The following is a 15,789-nucleotide window of genomic DNA, read 5'->3' as shown; positions in this document are numbered from 1 at the left end:
TTGGTCATACAGGGACAGCTTCATGGGCATGTAGCTGTGTAGTCACACAGGGCCCTACATTCAGAAGAGTCCTGCACTTGGTTTAAAGCTTTGATGTTGCCATGGTGATATTCTTAATCATTTTATCTTTGGACTTTCGAAAGTGAAGTCAGTAGGAACCATGGAGTACACAGGTGAGCAGAGAAGACACTTGCAGTGTGTGTGTTCACTGCTATTCCTTGCCACCCCTTTGCATATAGTGTTAGCAATGCACAGAATTCTGGTGGGAATTCAGTGAAACTCAAAGCAAGGACAACGTCAGCGTATTTTGGAAGCCTCCAGCTTCCAGAGTGTTGGGAGAATGTGCATGTATTAAGAAGTGAAATAAAGAGTTAATTTTGTGCATCACCAAAAAAGAGAAATGCCCTTCATAGGGCAGAGGGAAGAGAGAGTTCCTGGCCTTAAAGCATTTGAATTATTTAAAGCAAAGCCTGGGAATTGGCCTGGAATCAATCTGGACCTAGAGAGAGTCCTAGTCAGTCTGTATTGCTAACGATATTACTCAGGGGTGTGTGTGTGTGTGTGTGTGTGTGTGTGTGTGTGTACTTATTCACAAAGCATTAGTGAGCAGAGCAGGTATGTTATGGTATGATCCTATTTGTGCTTATGCACACAATAATATATGAATGGAAATGTTTGTAAGGATATGCTCCAGAATGTTGATAGTGATTACCAGTCAGGATCGAGAGGTGAGGCATAAGCCTAGAGGAACTTTTGCTTATTATTTTATATATTTATAAATGGCTTAATTTTCAAGATGACTCTTACTATTGATATTTTTATAATTGGCAAAAGGCAATACAGTCTTCCATTTTGAAATGAAAAACAAGTAAACACAATGTGTAAAGCAGCCTGGGTCTGTAATAAAGGTAGTTTGTGGCTAAAGAAAATATTACGGTCTGTGGACTAGTCACTCAGTACCAGATACTAGATAAATCAAATACAATCCCGGGCCTCAAGAAACAGTCTGTTGTAGGGGCAAACATATAAACAGTCAACTATAATAGAATGTTATCAGCCTAGTGCAGAAAGAGCTATATGGACAGAGCGCTAGAACAGCACTGAGAAGCTGTGACAATGATAGCAAACGAGGGATGTTCGAAATAGTCTAGATTTAAACATTCTACTTAAAATGTTGGTTATGATTTTTTAAATATATTTTTGTGACTGAGTATTAACACCAATCATCAGGATGATTAACAAGAAATGAACTTTCCCTAGTAGCTTTGGAAGTCTTTTTTTAAAAAAACTGTCTTCAACATGTCTTCCTATTGCACTGTCTCCAGGGATTGGTGTGAGAGGCAGAACAGTTTCAGTCCTACATCCCCCTCAGAGGGTGGGAATGACAGGTCCTAAAATACCACATTAGGTATAAAAAAGGTGAGAACAAGGTGAGAACAGGGAAGAACACAGTAAGATGGGGAAAAGACAAACCTTGAACGACAGTGGGTAATGACTTGGAGCTTTCGCATTCTGAAGCCTGAGATCTACACCCAGGAAGATGAAAGATGCATTTAGCAAAACATGTGAAGCCGAGACCCCATTTAATATGACTCCAAACAGCCAGGAAATAGCCAAACCAGATGACTTTTAGGCCAGTCATTCAGAAAAAAAGTGGCCATTAAACAGACAATCAATATGACTATTTTGCCCAGATCTCCTATCCCAAGCACGTGATGGTCTCCAATTCCTAGGAAATTAAGTTACTGAGCTGTTTGGAAGAATTCTCACTATCACCTGTGAGCCGATTTTGAACTGGAATTGGGCTACTTCAAGCGAATTACTAGCTGTTCCAATCTCATAATTGTCTGTTCCTTTTGTAGACGTGATAGTAAACATACATTGACCTCATTCAATACACACACACACACACACACACACACACACACACACACACACACACACTTTACCAATGAGGAAGCTAAGAAGCAGAGAGGTTAAACAAATAGTCTGAAGCCAGTAGAGCCAGGAATTTGTTCAGGCAGGGATTTCTACCCTGCAGCCCAGGTCCAGACCCCTTTCTTTTAACCATGAGGCTGCTTCTTGTAATTATAATGCTCTCTCCCACAAAAAAGATTAGTAGAAGTAGTTGCACTGGTTTTGTTTCTAAATCTCCCTACTCACAGATTGTATTTGTTTGCATAAATTGATCACATTGGCTCTTCCTCACTTAAAGTAAATTACAGTTAAATTCCAAATCCGTTATACTCAAAGATTCATTTAGGAACTTTCAGAGTTTATCTTTTTTATTGGTAGGAAGTGCTAACTTATAACATCACACATTCTTCTTCAGAGTTCAGCAGCACAGTGGTACATTTCATATCCAACCAGGCGCCTGAAATGAAGGCTTTAAACGCCTGTGCGAGTGCTGTCGGGGAGTGTGGATGGTTCACGCTCTTTGCAGCTTTCTCACATGTGGGTGTAAATCAGAGTCAACGGCTCCGATCCTTAAGTCTCTTTCAGATAGAAATCACAGAAGGACCAACAGTGAAAGCGTGTCTTCACGGAAGGCTGCTATTAACGTACGCAAAACGTCTCTGAAACAAACAAGGAGACAATCACTGTCGTTTTTAAGTGACATTACATCATTTAAGAATGTAAAAAGACCTGAGCGCGGCAGAAAGTTGCTTGGAAAAGTTAAAATGTAGAGATAACGTCTTTCTTCTTCCCGTTTTGACTGCACCGTGTTTTCTGTGTCAGGTTTAATCTTTAGGCGGAAAACTCTTCCCTCCTCCCCACCCTCCAGGAAAGATCCTGGGATTTTTAAATCGCCTTTCTGCATCTTCCTCTCCTCTCTCCACCATTACTCTTTCATTTAAACTTTCAAGATCCTCGATGCCCGTAGTAAACCTCCTTCCTTCCCATTCTCAGGAATCCTGTATCTCCCGAACCGGGGAGAGTCTTTTTCAAATTGAAAAGCAAGGAAAGAAGGAAGGGAACAGCTCCGGCGGCCGCGCGTTGGGAAAGCGCATTTTCGTTGCCTCGACCGGCGCGGCGTGGCCCTGATGGGCCACCGTAGCCGGCCTCGCGCGGCCTCAGTCGCGGCGAGGAGCCGCGGTCGGCGGGACTTCCGTGTTGGCGGGATTCTGAACGCTGCCATGGCTCAGACCGTGCAGAACGTTACATTGTCGCTAACTCTGCCCATCACGTGCCACATCTGCTTGGGGAAGGTAAGGGGTGATTCCGGGCACGGCTACGAATCGGGGTCGGGTGTGCAGTGGCCCGCCAGAGCCGAGGCCGGTGTCTGTGTGTGGCGGGGACGCGGCGCGAGGCGCCGGGCTGGGTGAGGACGCCGACCCGCGTTCTCCTGAGCCTGGGGAGGCCACGTCCCGGGCGACGGAGGGAGCGCGCTGCGATTCGTGGGGTCATCTCTGTGCCTTTCGGAGGAAGATGACAGCGGTCTGGGGTGTGGAGGGAGGGCGGCCTCACCCGGGCGACTCCGGCGTCGAAGGAGGCCTGGTTAGAAACGAATCCCAGCAATTTACGCCCCTGTGCATCCCCATCAAAGCCTGAAAGCACGTTTCCTGGGAGCCTCGCTACGGTTCCTTCGTCCTCTGCACAAATTAGAGTGTTTTGTTCTTGGGCCTCCAGTGCTGGTTGGAGAGTCTTTTCCATTTCCAAGATCATTTCCTTTACTTAACCCGGCGTTGAGAGTGGCCTTTGCTCTGGGTTCAGACTTTGAAGAGTAAATAGTACGTGCCCCTGAATGACGTTTAGAATGAGAGATACGGTCTTTAATTCCAAGAACGGATCAGTCACGAGGTAGAATACCGTCTTTTTGTGATGCAAGAGGTGCCTAAGGTGTTTGTGAAACCAGGTGGAGAAAGTAGTTCAGAATCAGAAACGGAGTTTTGAAGGTTCTAATGCATTTGTCTCCTCTTTCATTTCCGTTTGTGCCTCCCGTTCGGTTTAAAAGAACATTTTGTTTTACTACGTAGGTTCAGAAGGGAGACTTTATTTTCTCACGCTGAATTGTTTTTACGTTTGTGGTGTGTTTGTGCGTGTGTGTGTGTTTACCCCCCCCCCCCCCCCCGCGAAACTGTAGCCACAGGCTTAGGATTGAGAAATGCAATTAAGAGCAAACATTTGAGTGCCAGCCAATATGGTCATCTGATCATCTGCTTTAAGTCTATGTGAATTTCCTGAGTTCAAGAAGTAGTAGGAAGTCAGGCTTGCAAGAAACTGATAACTCTTGATATCCATCAGAATGAAATGCCAAGGAAATAGCAGATGTGCTGTGAGAGGATATAGATGGCTTGATCCATTCTGACTGGCGAGATCACGGTTGGCCAGTGGAGGGTGGTTATTTGAGCTGGCACTTGCTACCTCTGTCTGCATACATAGCTGAGAGGAGGGGAAGGTGTTTCAATTTGCTACAGTCTACATTTGGCTCCTGACTTGAAGTTCCCACAAGTTAAGTTCTGACTGAATTTACTCCCAACAGTAGCCTGGTAAAGGGCTGATAAAATATCCTTCGGAAATAATTTTCACTTGGTTGTAGTTGTACACATTATATCTAGTTTCCATTAGTTCTTAGAAACTAATGTTGAAAATGTGTTTTGCCTGGTTGATTTTGCCTACCTATGCTTCCTGTGTTTAACAAAACTGATAGCTAATAGAATATAGTGCTTTGCAGATTACAGAATGCTTTTGTATACATTTAATTATTTCATTTACCGCTCTCACCAGTGCTGTGAGATAGATAGGGCTGGTTTCCCCATTTTTCAAATAAGAAAACTAAGGCTTAGAGTCTCCAGCGTTTGAACTTCTGTTACCATTTGTGTCTTCAGTTAAGTTACTTCCTAAAAACTCACTAGAACTCATGCATAACAGCAGACACTTTTGGTGTCTTTTTTCTGCCATGTACTAGTTAACTGTATTCTAGAATTAAATGTGATTAATTAATTAAAGGTTAATGATTTGTAAATAGGCATTTGTTTATGTCTACTACATAGAGGCAGAAAGGCGTAGTGGTTGAGGGCCCTGAGTACTGTGTTCAGACTAAGTTCTAATCCAGGTCTTCCACTTACTAGTTATACGACCTTATACACATTACTTAACCTCCCTCAGAGCAGTTTCCTTATCTGTACAATGGGAATGATAATGGTATTAACATTCATCCTTGCCTTTTGGGGAGGATTAAATGAAGTAATTCATATCCAGTGCTTAGCATGAAGTTTGGCACTTAATAAATGTTAACCTTTACTATGGGTACTGAGTCAGACCCTCAAAATGAGGAAGCCAGCCTTTCCCAGTAAATGTTCTTCCCAGTTGCTTCATGAGACCAGTACACTCACTCGATGAAGATTTACATTCCCAACAGAGTGGGACCTGTTTGTCCAGGAAATTGCCACAGTACGTCCAGAGGTTTTAGCTGGTTCCCTATCCCTGTTGCCTTTTGTATAGTTAAAGCAAATCTGATCTGCTTGTGCTACTCACCCTCCCGCACACAGCTGTACTTGTGGGGTACTGGAGATGGCATGGCCTGGAGTAGCAGCGCGTTCCTAATGTTACTTCCATCTCCCCGACACATAGCATGTCTGGCCACCTCTGAGATCTGCCTAAGGTCCTTCCCGACTAGCCCTCTTCTGTATAATCATCCTTTTGCTGCCCTCACCATTTGTACCATATAGAATTAGCAGTCTTCCTTTTTGATTTTTCCACAGAATTAGGGGCCATTATTCCTGGAGGTTTACTGTAAAAAAAAAAAAAATTTGCATATTACTTAAGATAGGGGTGGGAGAGACCTTAAATCTGAAGAGATAAGGTAGATGCTGATTGGAATGGGGGTGGAGGTGGGGAAGAATGCGGGGGGAGCAGTAGTGGGGATAGTCCAAGTATGTAAGTGGTTAATGCTCTGTCTTTTGAATACAAATGTGCTTAAAATTGAAAAGTTTAAACATTTTGCATTTCCTACCTCTGACTCTACCTCAGTCTTAAAGGTGGATTCTCTCTGCCCAATAATGTTTAGCAACCTTGCCAATATTGTAAGTAAGAGCTCTATGTGGCCTGAAGAAGTTGGGTACATCCTGTGGGACAATTTATATATAACATTTTCTTGCCTATTCCTCTTTAATTTTTTCCCATGCCTTGGGCTAATAGGCCAGCAGGCCAAAGTACAGAGATGATCTAGCCCAGGATATCTGTTCAGTGACATTTGGTACTGCCAGAATGCTACAGACCAGTTTATCTCTAGATAGTTCCAGGCTTTTATCTCTTCAGTTAGGATTCAAGCTATGAAACGAAACTGTTGCAGGTAATACTTTTATTGACCGAGTCAGCATCTTGCCATGAGTGACAGCCAAATGTGGCCCACAGTTAGTTTTATCAAAGGACAAAGGTGGTTCTCAAGAGAAGTGCCAAGCAGCTAGGCTTCTAATGCTGTTTAACATTAATATATCATATCCAATTATTCCTCACTTGAGTATGAATCCAGTTTGGGGCACCACACTTTAAGATAAATATAAATAAACTAGAGTATTTGAAATCATTTGGAAAGGAATTGAAATTGAGGTTGGAATATAGATGGAATGGAATAGTGCTGGAGTGAATGAACATGATAGTGAATCATTAAATAAAGTATTTTCATTTGGAAGGGAATCAAGCTTTGGGCAGCTCCACGATATTAAGATTTGTACTTAATATAATGCAAGCTTTCTGGCTGAAATAATCAGAAATGAAATTAGCTTTCTTAGGATGTGGAGTGTCCGTCTCTTGAAATGTCCAGTAATAGCATGGACTGTTTCCCACTAGGAACACTGTGGAAAAGAACCCTTCTTTCAGGGAGGACTTCTTGCTTTGCTTTCCACCCATATAGTTGAGTTAAAATGTTGCAAAGGTAGGGCTAGAGACAAAGCCTTAGCAACTTAGCATCCTAACTCTAGGTTGACTAAATTCATTAATCAGTGTTCTTTAGGGGCTGTTGATTGGCCAGCAAGCCATCCACCTCAGTACATTGAGCCCATGTTTGAGTCCTGATTGTCTCTGTTCCCAAGAGTGGATTTAAGAGCCAGCCTTGTACATAATTGTCACAAGTAATTTGCTTTGAAAAAAAAGTCATATGGAGTATATAAGTTTTGCATTTTCTCTTTTCTAGATTAAAATAAGCTTGAAGAATGCAGACACTTTCAGAAAAGTATAACAATGTTGTGTCTTAACATGGAGTATAATAAAAATTAACTCAAAAAAGTGTTGATATATCCTAATAATTTTCAAGGTTGGCATATAATAGCTGACATATTTACTTCACAAATAAGATTCCAGTTTATCCTTAAGGCGTTCTAGGTAGGGATAAAGGTGGGAGAGGGGAAATGTATTATCTCTCTTTTTATGTAGATAGAAGTGGGGACCCAGACCAATAGGCATTAATTATAATAACTTAGTTCTTGGGATCACACAGTTTTAAAGTTCTAGGTCGTAAATTCTGGCCCAGAGCCAAAGATTTCTTGAAACATAGCAAGAGCAATCCAGGAATTTTATTTTTAAAAGTTTCCAAATTTCTAAGGTTGAGTAGGTGGGCCCCTACTACCTCATCATTTCTACCTCAGCTTTGTTTTTCAGTCTTTCTAGGTCTCCACTAGTGAAACCCATAAAATTTTGACATAGGTGCCAGAAGGATATTCTTCGGAGAAGAAGGATTAGCTCTAGTCTCTTGTAAAGGCGACAAGAGCAGAGAAGTTGATTTTAAGTGAAATTGCCAGGCCAATTGGTAAAGTTTATCTACTGCCTTTTCCCTCCAGCCACCTCCATCAGTTCAGTACCTCTTTTCTGCAGTCCCTACTGATCCTGGTGTCTTGATCCTTTCAGGCATGTGTCCTCTATTTCTTACTCCCAGATTATTATTTACTAAACCTGCTCTAAGGAAGAAAGAACTATTTCTTAGTTGAGAGATCATTCAATTTGCACGTGTAATGGTGGTTGAATGCTGACTCTGCCACTTAGAACCTGTATCATTATTTCCTTGAGTCTCAGTTTCTACAGCTGAAAATGAATTTGATACTATCAACCCCATTAGGTTGTTAGGGAAATTCATGTGAGTATCCCAGCCCAGTGGTTCTCAGTGGGATGGGAGTACATTTTGTTCCACAGAGACATTTAGCAATGTCTATTTCTGATTGTCTTCGGGGGGTGCTACTCACATCTAGTGGATAGAGGCCGGGATGCTGCTAGCTAAACATCCTACAATATACAGGACAGCCTCCCACAACGAAAACTTCTTGTTCCAAAATGTCAGTAGTGTCAAAGTTGACAGACCCTGCCCTAAACCAATGTATAACTCCTATTAGCTAAGTCTAGAATGGATATTAATGGACGACACCTTTAGGCATGACTCCTCCCAGGTACGTTTGCTTTTTGTGAAGGGGGTTTTGGTGGTAAAGTCTCTTAAAACTGAAACATCTTCAGATAAAAGAAACTACATAGTAGAATTATATATTATAGGGTTAATGTTTTTTGTACCTAGGACTGCTTCCTCAGGCCCATTCCAGTGAGAAGAGCCCACCTTTCCTACCTTGCTTTTTCTTCTCTTCCTCCTCCTCACCAGCCTCATGGGGCATTACCCTAGGATATCACTTCAACATGCTTACTCCAGATGAGTTTGGAATTGTACATGCCACTTAGCTTTGCCATTGTCTTCTTGCATTTTTATTTTGTAAGATGCTTACTGTGACATTGCCACAGATCTCATTTGAGAGTAAATTGGATATAAAGTCTAATAACATAGGCAAATTATGACTATTTCTGTATCTTGAGAAGATCTTATTAAAGAAAATTATTTGTGTATGTGTTTTGGTGTTGTATATAGCAGGATCTGGGCGGAGGAGATGGGTGGACAGGAATTGAAGGAGGGCTAGATTCTTTGTATTTTGCTTCTCTGTAGGTTATGGTCAAATAAATAACAAGTAATTTGTTTTAGTAGTTCTTTCTCCTTTATAGGTTTCTGTTCTCCTAAGTAAATTTAAACCATTGTCTAGAAATCATCATCTGATAAGTAAGTGGTCTAAAGAAATGAATTAGTCAACCGTTTCAAAATCCAACACAATGACAGTGATAATGCCAGGTATTGAACAGTGAAAATGATTCTCCTTTGGGTGACATTGCCAATGGCTGTTAGCAGACAGAGCCAAGTAGTCTGCCTGTGGTTGTTCTTCTGTATCATTTTGGCAGATTAAATGGAAAGGTTAAACTTTCACTTTTTCAAAATTTGGCAGTGGCCATTGACCTTTTGCTTCTTGAGATGCTTTTAGCAGCATTATCTCAGCCTTTCGTTTTAATACATCAAAATTCACTTCTCTTAATCTTAGAGTATACATTGTATAAGTTGTTGTAGGTGGACATAAAGATGAACAAGACAGTGCCCCTGCCCCCAGGGAGCCTGAAATCTAATAGGGAAGGCAGGATGTAAACAATTTTCCAAGTCCAGTGAACATTAAGTCAATGCATAAGAAGTGCCCTTATAAGAATCAGACAAAGATCCAGTTAATTCTAAAAAGGATTAGTGAAGGCCTTACAGAAGAGGTAACCTTTGATTTCCATCTTAAAAGATGGGAAGGATTTTATTTTGATTGGGGAAGTTGGGAGGCCAGCAGAACATATTAAGCTAAAAAATGAGAGCCCAGTGAACAAGGAGACTCTATTCTTATTCTTTTTAATGAACATTAGGTATATCTGTGTGGTTGAAGTATAGGTTTTGTCAAGTATTGAAATAGCAGATCAAAGATATGGCTATTTAAGAACCAGATTACGTTGTTCTTTGGATGCTGTACTTAAAAGTATGAGCAGGGAAAAAAACGTTGTTTTGCAGGAGAGCAGTGAAAGCTGCTGCCCCATATTTTAGATGGCTAGCTCTGGCATCAGTGTGAAAGGTGGACGGTAGTGAACATGTGGAAGCAAGGAAGCTTGGGAGGAGGTCATTGCAACAGACTGGGTTAAGAGAATGAGAACCTGAACTCACTGAGGTGAAGATGGAAAAGAACATTTAGAGGTAGGTTTGCCACATTTTCACTATTTTGGGATATACTTTTTTTTCCATGTTATAACATCTCTGAAATCTGGTTCTATTTTACAAGCGGTAGCATCTTGCAGTTGTAATTGGCAGCATTTTTCATTCTTTCTTTTTTCTTAGTGGTACATAAAATATGGATATATCTTAAAATCTCTGGCTTCTTAGACTGATATATGATACCAGCATTTGATGATTGATTGGATGGTGAGGATAAGTAAAAAGGGTGAGTCAGAGACAGCTCTGAGTATTCTAGCCAGAGTGGTGAGGTGGTGGTGCCAGTAACCTAGACAAGAAGTGCAGGAGAGGGAGTGAACGTGTGGAGGCCAGGTTTGGCTTTGAACATATTATGGTTGGGGCAGCTTTAAGATGCCTACATGGAGTTGGCTCCTGGGCACGTGGATATAGTCCTTTTCTCCTTTCCCCTCCCCTCCCCAGGGTTTGCTATGTGGAAGTCTCTGTGCTTACATCTTTGTATTATTAAATCTTAAGCAACATCTGAATGAAAAGTTTACTAGGTTAAACCATAGTTTTCAGAAGAGGAAACAGATGCCACTGTAACTAAAGGGTTAACCCAAGGTCAAACAGTTCAATAAGTAGCAGAGCTGAAGTCGGCCCCAGGTTTGTCTCTAGAAGTCTAAGCTCTGCCACTTACTAAGGTCCAGTTACAGAGGATTCTCAGGAACTGTTACCATAGAAAAGATGTTAACACTATGTGATACATGAGATTGAGAGAGAAAATAGAACTTTGTCAGGTAAGGTGTCCCAGGACAAAACATTAGGGAAAGCAGCTGTACCACCTCCTGTACTTTGACTGTGAGCATCTGCTCCTCTTCTCATCACACCTACTCTTCCAATATTACTTCAGCCTTTTCAAGATCCATTGGTTGACTCTGTGACTCTATCAGTTGGTTGCCATTCACGTACTCAACAGTGTTTGGCAATCCAGCTCTGTACATAACCCTAGTAAATTTACTTTCTTACCTTTCAAAACAACTGCTTTATTCTCCTATTTTCTCAAGTCGATATTCCCCCCTTCTTCTCACTTGCAGCTGGTAACCTCACCTCATATTTAATCACAAAGAATAAGCAGTTGGAACATGAGTTCCCTCATCTTTCCATCAACAGATCTTCCATCCACTTTGTATTTGTTCTTGTACCCTCGGTTTTCCCTTTTGTTAAAATGGAAGACAGATCCTCACTCCATATAAGCCAAAATCTGCCCCCTTGTGCTTTGGATCTCATTCCCCTCTTGACTTCTTAGGGACTTTGCTATCTATGGCTCTAATCCCTCCCCCTCTTCCTCCATCATTAATTAATATCCCCTTTTTACTGTGTCATTCCTGTTATCATTTCTTATGATGGCCATATTTTTATGCTCTCTTCTTTACAGCAAAATGTGAAAGAATTGCCTATTCCCTCTGGCAAGTTCCCCAATAAATTGAATTTTAAGTACTGTCCTAATAGCAATTACTTCATTCAACAAGCCTTTATTGAGTACCTACTGTGTACTAGGCTGTCTTCTAGGTACCAGGGATTCAGAAATGAATGAAACAAAAGAAGTTCTTGCTCTTATGGAGTTTCCAGTCTAAAAGGGGAGATAAATATAAATTTACAATAAATATGTAAACAAATAAGTAGAAAACTAAAACAGCTTCTTTTCCATTTTCCCTCTGATAAAACAGCTACACACAGTCAGAACACCTACGTCGTTAACCCTGAGCAGGCCACCTAATATCCTCACACCTTGGTTTCCTTATTAGTAAAGTATATTTACTGTTTATCTCACAGGGTTATTGAGAGAGAGAGAATGCATGGAAAACCCATTGTAAAATATAAGACAATATAAATGTAAAGTATTGTTATTTGTATTTGATTACACTGAGTCAAAGATTTGTGTATTTGGTGTATTTCAGTATTTCTGTCAGCATTGTTTGCTATTTAGATTGTAAACCACATGAGTGTATGTCATGTCTTTTAGGATTGTTGTAGCTTTCATGCCTCTGGTTTTGGGGACTTTCTAGTAAGAATCAGTGCTAAATTGTTGATTGCTATTGCTCTGTAATATAGTGGAATGACTTGAGGGAAGGATTTCAAGTATTGAATGTCATATGGGTGGTTGGACTAAATAATCTTTAAAGAACCTTCTAATTCTGACATTTTGTGATCCGAAAATAGAATAGTTGAAGGAAAATTGCCCCAGCCTTAGTGGAACAAAGTGCATTTTCTTTTTGGCAATAAGTGTGGTTTGGAACAAAATAAAACCATTTCATGATGTGTTCAAAGTTTCAGTCTCTATGACCAGATATCTAAGCTAGTATCTGTATTATACATGTGTAAGAAACAATGTGGTAGCACAAGCAGCGTTTTTACGAATCCTAGATATTCTACTTCCTCTTAAAGCACCTACTGCTGTACTCTAGAGAAGAGATTTGCTCTAAGCTAAAACTATTGAGATTCTCGTTATGACTGTTGCCCTGTACTAAAAGTAATGTTTCTTTTTTCAAAGGTACGCCAGCCTGTCATATGCATCAACAACCATGTATTTTGTTCAGTTTGTATCGATTTGTGGTTGAAGAATAATAGCCAATGTCCAGCCTGCAGAGTCCCCATCACTCCTGAAAATCCTTGCAAAGAGATTATTGGTAAGGGTCTATTTTATAAACACATAGAAATAGATTTGAAACCATCTTAAATAGTGTCTATTTGGAGGAAGACTGAAATAGACAATTTTCAGTGATGTTAGTTTGCCAACATCCTACTGGATGGATTGGTCATTTGGCATAATCTGTAAGTGGAGCAACTGAGGAGCACAGAGCAATATGAGAAGTCTCAGAGCCTCCTGGAACTTTCATTCTGGTAGATGCTGTGCATGTGGACCAAAATATTAATGGTTTAAAGCAGCAGATGCTAACAGCCAAAAACAAACGAACAGAAAGGTCCACAGAGTTTAAACAAGGAAGTTCAGCTAGGAACCTTGAGAAGGGATCCATGACGCAGGTGGCCTTTAAGATGGAGATTTAAGGATGGATAAGTTTTCAATTGGTAAAGGTTAGGGAGGGCCTTTCATGCAGAGGGAATAGCATGCACTACAGTTTAGAAGTAGGAAAGTAAGGCATGTTTTTGGAAATGATCAGTAGTCTAGTTTGGGTCTGACTATTGAAATAAGACTGAAAATGTAAATTGAGACTTTTATTTTTTTTAACATCTTTATTGGCGTATAATTGCTTTACAATGGTGTGTCAATTTCTGCTTTATAACAAAGTGAATCAGTTATACATATACATATGTCCCCATATCTCTTCCCTCTTGCATCTCCCTTCCTCCCACCCTCCCTATCCCACCCCTCTAGATGGTCACAAAGCACCGAGCTGATCTCCTTGTGCTTTGCGGCTGCTTCCCACTAGCTATCTGTTTTACGTTTGGTAGTGTATCAGTGCAGAGCAGCTTGAGTGACAGACTAAATCGGGGAACTGCTGTGTGGGTGAGAAGGGCGAGGTGGGCATGATGGTCTGAGCAAGGAGATGGCACAATCCAAAATGTGTGTAAGGAGTATCACTCAGGGGATGGTATGCAGGTTGGGCTCTAGGGGAGAAACGGGACGTGAGTACGTCAGGTTGGACGCTCTTGCCCAGGTGAAGGAGAATGTGAGTCTGGATTAAGGGATTAAAAAAGAACATTCAGTGCTACAGTAGTGTAGGTAAGAGGGGGGATAAAACTTGAACTAGAAGATTCTTGAAAAATAAAACATTTAAAGAGCTTTTTTAGTGTTATTTCTCTTGGATTGTTAAAATTAAATGATTTTTATTTGGTTTTGCTTTAGGAAAAATTGAAAGTGAATTCATGATAGCATGAATCATAGAAAAAAACCTTTCAGAAAACTTAAGAAGTCATCGTAATAGTCCCAAGTTAGGCAAAATGGACTTAACTAAAATTTTTATAATGGAAAGGAAGGTATATATGCTAGAACAACAACCAGTGGAACTTTGGAATTAAGCGATCTGAAAGGGGAATCAGAGGTGGCTCCAAGGTTTCCTTCTTGAGTACCTGGATGAAGTCTGCTAGAGGAATATTTCTCTGCTGTGCTGGAAACTGTAGTGTTAACCTTAGCCTCTACTTTTTTACCTGCACTGACCTTTACCAGGAGTCAGGTCTTTCCTTGCGGAATATGAGTTTTGTTGATTAAAATAATTTGAATGTTTTTTCCCCAGCTTCTTTTCACATCCCTTCTCCCTCCTTTATTCATTCACATCTAAGTGATATTTCATAAATTTTCTCAAGTAAAATGGGTCATCCATCCTGCCATTTGGATAGAACATCCTGAAAAAGAATATCTGTAAATGCCTTTGCTATCATGATGCTAAGAAGTACAAAGAAGGTAACCACAGCATAAGTGGAGAGCTCTCAGGAAGAAAACATTTTGAATGTGTTTGTGTGAGTTATTATGGGCAGACAATTAGTGCTGTGATTTATAATCCATCGTAACTGGGTTGTTAGAATCAGTGAAAAGACACATTAATATTTTCAGTTGTGTAACCACATATGTTTGAATGAATACATTGGTTATAATAATATATATCATAATATATGTATCATATATGTGATATATACAGATAATATGTATTTGATAATTATATCATGTACAGATAATATTGATAATATATTATTTATACAACTTACTGGTTAGCTGTAAATATAATCATTGATTTTATCATTAACAGTTGTCTGCTACTCAAAATTTGCAGTCGTCCAAATGTGATCATTAATAAAATATAGCCTTTGCCTTCATTGAGTTTAATATAATAAGATACATAGGTAAGTAAACACAACATGATATTTTTTGAAGGTGTTTCTTATGGTGTTATTTATCTTTTCTCAGGATTAAAGTACAGAAGAGGCCTAGATGGCAGCCCACGTGGTTATAAGGAAAAGGGTAGAAATTAAGCTAGAGAACTATATAGAACAATAAGAAAAGAGTTCATTTTAATTGTCATTCTACCCAAATCAGAATGAAAAGTTAGCGCTTTTTTTCCCTATAGGAGGAACAAGTGAAAGTGAACCTATACTAAGCCATACAGTCAGGAAGCACCTTCGGAAAACTAGACTTGAATTACTCCACAAAGAATATGAGGTAAATAATAATTAAAATGTTAAATGATGACAGCACTGAATTCAAGGTAAAACTGAGCTATCAGTCCCTGGACTTCTTAGAGTAAGCATCTAATGAAATCTTAGTTTAAATGCCAGTTTAAAAATATCTTATTTGATAAATTCTTTTTCTTTTTCCCTTTCCTATTTCAAACAGAGGAAAGGAACAGACAGAAACATTTCCTTTTTTTCTTTCTTTTAATTTTAAATTTGTCCTCAACAGAAACATTGTTTTGTAAGTTACTCCCTCAAGGGGTGGGAGATAAAGGAAACTCCCTTGTAAAAGTCAGTCTTCCAGCCGCCATGAGGCACTGTGAATGGTCTGGCAAACAGGAACTAGAACCATCATTCTGTTTTTGTTTCTACCTATAAATTCACTGCTAATTATAAGTCTGATCAGTTCTGGTGAAGAAAATATACTTATGTCAGCTGCCAGCAAAGAGATTTTTGGTGTGAGATATGCTATTTCCTAATTCTTTTTTTTTTTTCCCCATGTAAAACAGTGGTTTTTTTTTTTTTAATAAAAATTGTGTATATTTAAGGCATATAACATGTTTTGATATACATATACCTGGTGAAGTGATTACATCAATCAAGCTAAT

The 15,789-nt window shown here is 39.8% G+C and overlaps 1 protein-coding gene across 5 annotated transcripts in view; it reads left to right on the top strand.

Annotated features, from left to right (window-relative positions):
- The first annotated feature begins 1,981 nt into the window (after positions 1-1,981).
- OBI1 (ORC ubiquitin ligase 1) overlaps positions 1,982-15,789 on the top strand; it is a 48,867-nt gene continuing 35,059 nt past the window's right edge. For 2 of the 5 annotated variants that reach the window (XM_082365960.1, XM_082365961.1), the window contains exons 1-2: positions 3,092-3,209; positions 15,079-15,170. In XM_082365960.1, coding sequence (XP_082222086.1) covers positions 15,166-15,170 — 5 coding nt within the window. In that variant the 5' untranslated portion in view covers positions 3,092-3,209; positions 15,079-15,165. Of the gene's footprint in view, positions 3,210-7,148; positions 9,098-12,548; positions 12,685-15,078; positions 15,171-15,789 lie in introns of those variants that run through there. The other 3 variants (XM_082365957.1, XM_082365959.1, XM_082365958.1) reach the window with 3 other exon arrangements.

The sequence above is a fragment of the Balaenoptera borealis genome (assembly GCF_965194805.1).
Source record: "Balaenoptera borealis genome assembly, chromosome: 18".
NCBI classification, from domain to species: Eukaryota; Metazoa; Chordata; class Mammalia; order Artiodactyla; family Balaenopteridae; genus Balaenoptera; species Balaenoptera borealis.
The sequence above is the reverse complement of the archived record's forward strand: the minus strand, read 5'-3'. Positions and strand labels throughout refer to the sequence as shown.